Here is a 4,283-nt window from a genome sequence, read left to right on the forward strand (position 1 = left end):
GACTTAGAATGTTTTCAATGTTTATCCATGTTGTAACATGGATTATCAGTGCTTCATTCATTTTTAAAATTGTGGTTAAAAATACATAACATGGGGATGGGGGGCAAGTGGAGGGAACGGCCCAGATGCACAGCATTCACGGACCCTCTGGACTGGAGGGACTCAGAGCCGGAGCCCAGAAATCCGGGGATGGATAAGACGCAGCATCCCCTCCAATTCCCGTAAGCACCCCTTGCTCCATCCTGTGCCCAAATACCTCAGCTAGGCCCTCTCCCCACTTGACACTCCAGACTCAGCCGGGACAGACCTCCGCAGCCGCCGCTCCCCACCCTGCAGGAGAAGCTCAGAGGTCCTGTCCCGCTTTCCTCTGAGGGACTCTTTTTGGTGACCACAAAAGGATTTGATCGCTCAGGACAAAGCTGGTAGAGGACAGCGGGATGGCTGCACCCGGCGCGCCGCGCTTCCTCCTGACCTTCAACTTGGATGAGACTATCGTGGACGAAACCAGCGACGACTCTGCCGTGCGCGCGCCACGGCGGGCCAGCGGCTGCCTGAGAGCCTGTGTGCCACCTAGCGCGAGGGCTTCTACAACGAATACACGCAGTGCGTCTTCCAGTACCTGGGCGAGCAGGGCGTGCGGCCGCAGGACCTGCGCGCCAACTACGAGGCCATCCCCCTGTCGCCCGGCACGGGCGAGCTGCTGCAGTTTGTGGCCAAGCAGGGCGCCTGCTTTGAGGTTATTCTCATCTCAGACGCCAACACCTTTGGCATGGAGAGTGTGCTGTGCGCCGCCGGCCACCACGGCCTGTTCCGCCACATCTTCAGCAACCCGTTGGGGCCCGACCCTTGGGGGCTGCTGGCGCTGCAGCCCTTCCACGCGCACAGCTGCGCTCGCTGCCCCGCCAACATGTGCCAGCACAAGGTGCTCAGCGACTATCTGCGCGAGCAGGCCCACGACGGCGTGCCCTTGAGTGCCTTTTGTACGTGAGCGACGGCGCCAACGACTTCTGCCACACGGGGCTGCTGGCAGGCGGTGAAGTGGCCTTCCCACGCCACCACTACCCCATGCACCGCCTTATGCAGGAGGCGCAGGAGGCCGAGCCCAGCTCCTTCCTCGCCAGGGTGGTGCCCTGGGAAATCTCCACTGAAGTGCGCCTACATCTGCATCAGGTGCTGAGGACGTGGCCTGCAGGGACCACCTGGGTGGGGAGGGGGTGGGGCGGTGGGGGTCGGGAAAGAGAAAGCTAGTTTTATTACTCCCTTTCCCTTTCGTTTTGGTATATCCCTCCGGGATTTCCCGGAATCCCTGGTTGGTCCATTTGGGGACTGGAGGAGGGAGTTGGGAGCTGTCCCCATCTGTGCAGTTAACCCAGCTTGGCTGCCTCCCCCATTCCCACTGCAAGCGAATTCCGGAGTCTGGCCGCAGCAGCGTGGCGCGGATATCTGAGCAGGCAGCAGTGTTTCCACAAACCTTGTCCTCCCAGCTGGGAGGACAGGGTTCCCTGTCAGGGTCAAGAAGGAACATGTCCCGCCGTGGTGCAGTTAACTGTTGCCTTCGGCTGCGTGGCCTCCCTCCTCCAGTTTTCTGTCCAGGGGACCCAGGCCCCGAAATGCACCACCCCGACCTGCCCCGCACCGGACTCCTCGCAGAGAGAGGTGGCGCTCTTTGCTGATGGTCCCAGGCCTAGATCGTGCTTTACCTACTGTGACCCTACACTACACTCCTTGCCTTTCCCCCGCCCCGCCCACCCTGTTAGCATCCCCACAGCATAAAAAGCTAGAGGGAACAGTCACCTCATGTTGGTGGAAAGAGGTAGCACACTGTTCCGGGGCTCGGTTCTGGCCAGCCAGGGACCTCACAGAGCCCGAAAATGTCTCCTTGCACCCCAGCCTCGTCTATGCAGCAAGAAACCAGGGACTTAACCAAAGTCGCCCCACTGACTGGGCCTTTTGAGTCCCTCTCCTCCCGTATGGAACAGAAAGCCATGATGCTTTAAAGCAGAGCCAGTGGAAACCCAAGGCCCACCTCCCTCTTGTGGTTTCAGAGCTGTGAAGGAGGTGAAGGGGCGGAGGTGAGTGAGGTGTCTCACGCTGCCGTCTGGGGGGATGAGGGCGAGGTGATCTCTGCTCTCAGAGAGCCCCACCTAAGTGAGGGAGCTGGTCCCCACTCTTGGAGGAGTGCCCAGCCTGGGGAACCAAGACTGAATACATAACAAAGCAGGCAACAGGCAAAAGAGCAGGGTGCGGCCCACCTTCGCAGAGGGGCACGGGTCTAGTGTGGAGGGCTCAGTGAGCACCGAGGAGATGGGAGATACTGCTGCTTAGGGCAGGCAGAGGAGGCTCAATGAGCGGGAGCCTTACAAGTGGGTTGTCTTTCAGTCCCTCGGCCCGCTAGCCCTGCAGGGCACTCATCAGGAGGTCATCAGAATTTTATTCAAAGTTGGCACTTGCAGCTGAGACCCTGTCTTGCATGGCGTAAGGGTTCCCTGTGGGTAAGGTCACCAAACTCCTTGGCTTCCAGTTTTCTCCTGTCTCCAGCAGGCCTCTGGGTACCTCCTCTGTCTTTACCAGGACGCCATCCCACTGCAATGGGGGGAAGGAACAGACACAGCTCACAGCCCAGGAGGCGTGCTGGACTGGTCCAGTCTTGACTGGAGCAGGCTTTGGTGTGGGACTCAAGAGGCTCACTCAAGGCGGTGCTTGGGTCAGCATCCCAGAGGTCCCAGGCTGTCAGCAGCTGGGCTGCGCATAGTTCCCGGGGAAGAATCCAAACCCCTCTGAGCCGATGCCCTCACAGCAGCCATCGGAGTAGTGGCGGGTGATGCAGATAATGGTGCCCTCAGAGAAGGAGAGTTCATTGTCCTTCTGGCGGGTGTATGGGTACAGTGTCATTACTGCAGGGCGGGAGGAGAGGGGTGCCATGAGATGTGCCTCCTGCCCCGCCATAGGGATGCTTGTGCCCACATACTGGACTCTAGGGGGCAATGTGGGGAGTGGGGCAGGACATGCCTTCTTCAAAGCCCCAGGATTCCTCCCAGCTGAGCTAATATTCAGTATCAGGCCAGCTGCTTCCCTCCTCTGTGGGGGTGCAGTGGCGTGGAATAAAAGGCTCCACAAGGGTGGCACAGGCCATCCCCTCCACTCCAAGAAACTTAAGTGTTTGAGAGCAGGGCCCCAGGATCTACCCATGTTTTGTAATCTGCTTTCAGCCCCCGTTCATCCTGGTCTTCCCACAATGTCTCTGGCAGGTGCTGGAGGTATTGCTCAGTAGGTGCTCTAGCAGGTGTTCAGTAAATACAGTAACATTGAATAGTGTAGACTTGGCCGAGTGAGCCTTGGGCAAGTCACTTAGTTTAACCTCTCAGGTTCAGCTTCGTCTGTTAAATGGGAGTGTGAAGATCCTAGGAGGTTAAGTAAAAGTGAGAAAATGGATGAGAAGCTTTGACTCTGGGGTCTGGTATAAAGCAGGGGCTAAATTATGTTAAAACCCCCCACATAACATTTACCATTTAAATCATTTTGAGCATACAGTTCTATGGCATTAACTACATTCATGTTGTACAAATATTCTCAGCATCCACTTCCGGAACTTACTCATTTTGCCTGTGGGAAATTTTGTATCAGTTTCTCTAAATTTTTGCCAACATTTGTTATTTTTAGCTTTCTTGATTGTAGGCCTTCTAGTGTGTGGAGGGGTCGGCGTTGTGGTGTTAACTTGCATTTCATCACGACTGATGATGATTAACATCTCTTCATGTGCTTGCTGACCATTTATATGTCTTACCTGGAGAAGGATCTTTCAAGTCCTTTTTCCATTTAGAACATTGGGTTGTTTGCTGAGTCCCACCAAGCGCTCCTCCTGGCTGCGTTGGCGGTGAGTCCAGCCTGGAGCGGTCTCCGTGCCACAGGGGCCCATGCCCCGGGGCATCGTTAGCGGCCTCTCAGGAGAGGAGACGCCCGACCCCCGGCGCCCGTGCCTGGAGCGCTGAGATCGTGCTGCACCGTGCGGACGCGGCGCCACCCGTGTGGGTCTTGCTTGGCATTGGCTGCAGGTCACCTGAGCGCGGCAGTGGTCTGCGTGCCTCTCCCGGAGGAGCGTGTCCCAGAAGTGGGCGTCCCAGCCAGAGCACACCTGGCGCGGGGCATCCTTGGGGCTCCTAGCTGTTAGCGCCACGTGAGCTGGCGGGGTTCTAGGAAGCCAGCGCCCGGCGGCTGGAAACGACCCGTCCCGTGGGTCCTTGGCACCCCAGCGGCATCCGAGCGTGGAGCGGAGGGCTATGGAC

General features: G+C 57.9%; 1 protein-coding gene across 1 annotated transcript; it reads left to right on the plus strand.

Annotated features, from left to right (window-relative positions):
• Positions 1–437: 437 nt before the first annotated feature.
• LOC307064266 (phosphoethanolamine/phosphocholine phosphatase-like) lies at positions 438–3,989 on the plus strand (the record flags this gene model as incomplete). The annotated part of the gene is made up of 4 exons (XM_079720744.1): positions 438–521; positions 575–980; positions 1,031–1,170; positions 3,909–3,989. The coding sequence occupies 4 exons, from the start codon at positions 438–440 to the stop codon at positions 3,987–3,989; spliced, it is 711 nt and encodes a 236-aa protein (XP_079576870.1).
• Between the last annotated feature and the right edge of the window lie 294 nt (positions 3,990–4,283).

Source organism: Hyperoodon ampullatus, assembly GCF_949752795.1.
Source record: "Hyperoodon ampullatus genome assembly, chromosome: 15".
Classification (NCBI taxonomy): domain Eukaryota; kingdom Metazoa; phylum Chordata; class Mammalia; order Artiodactyla; family Ziphiidae; genus Hyperoodon; species Hyperoodon ampullatus.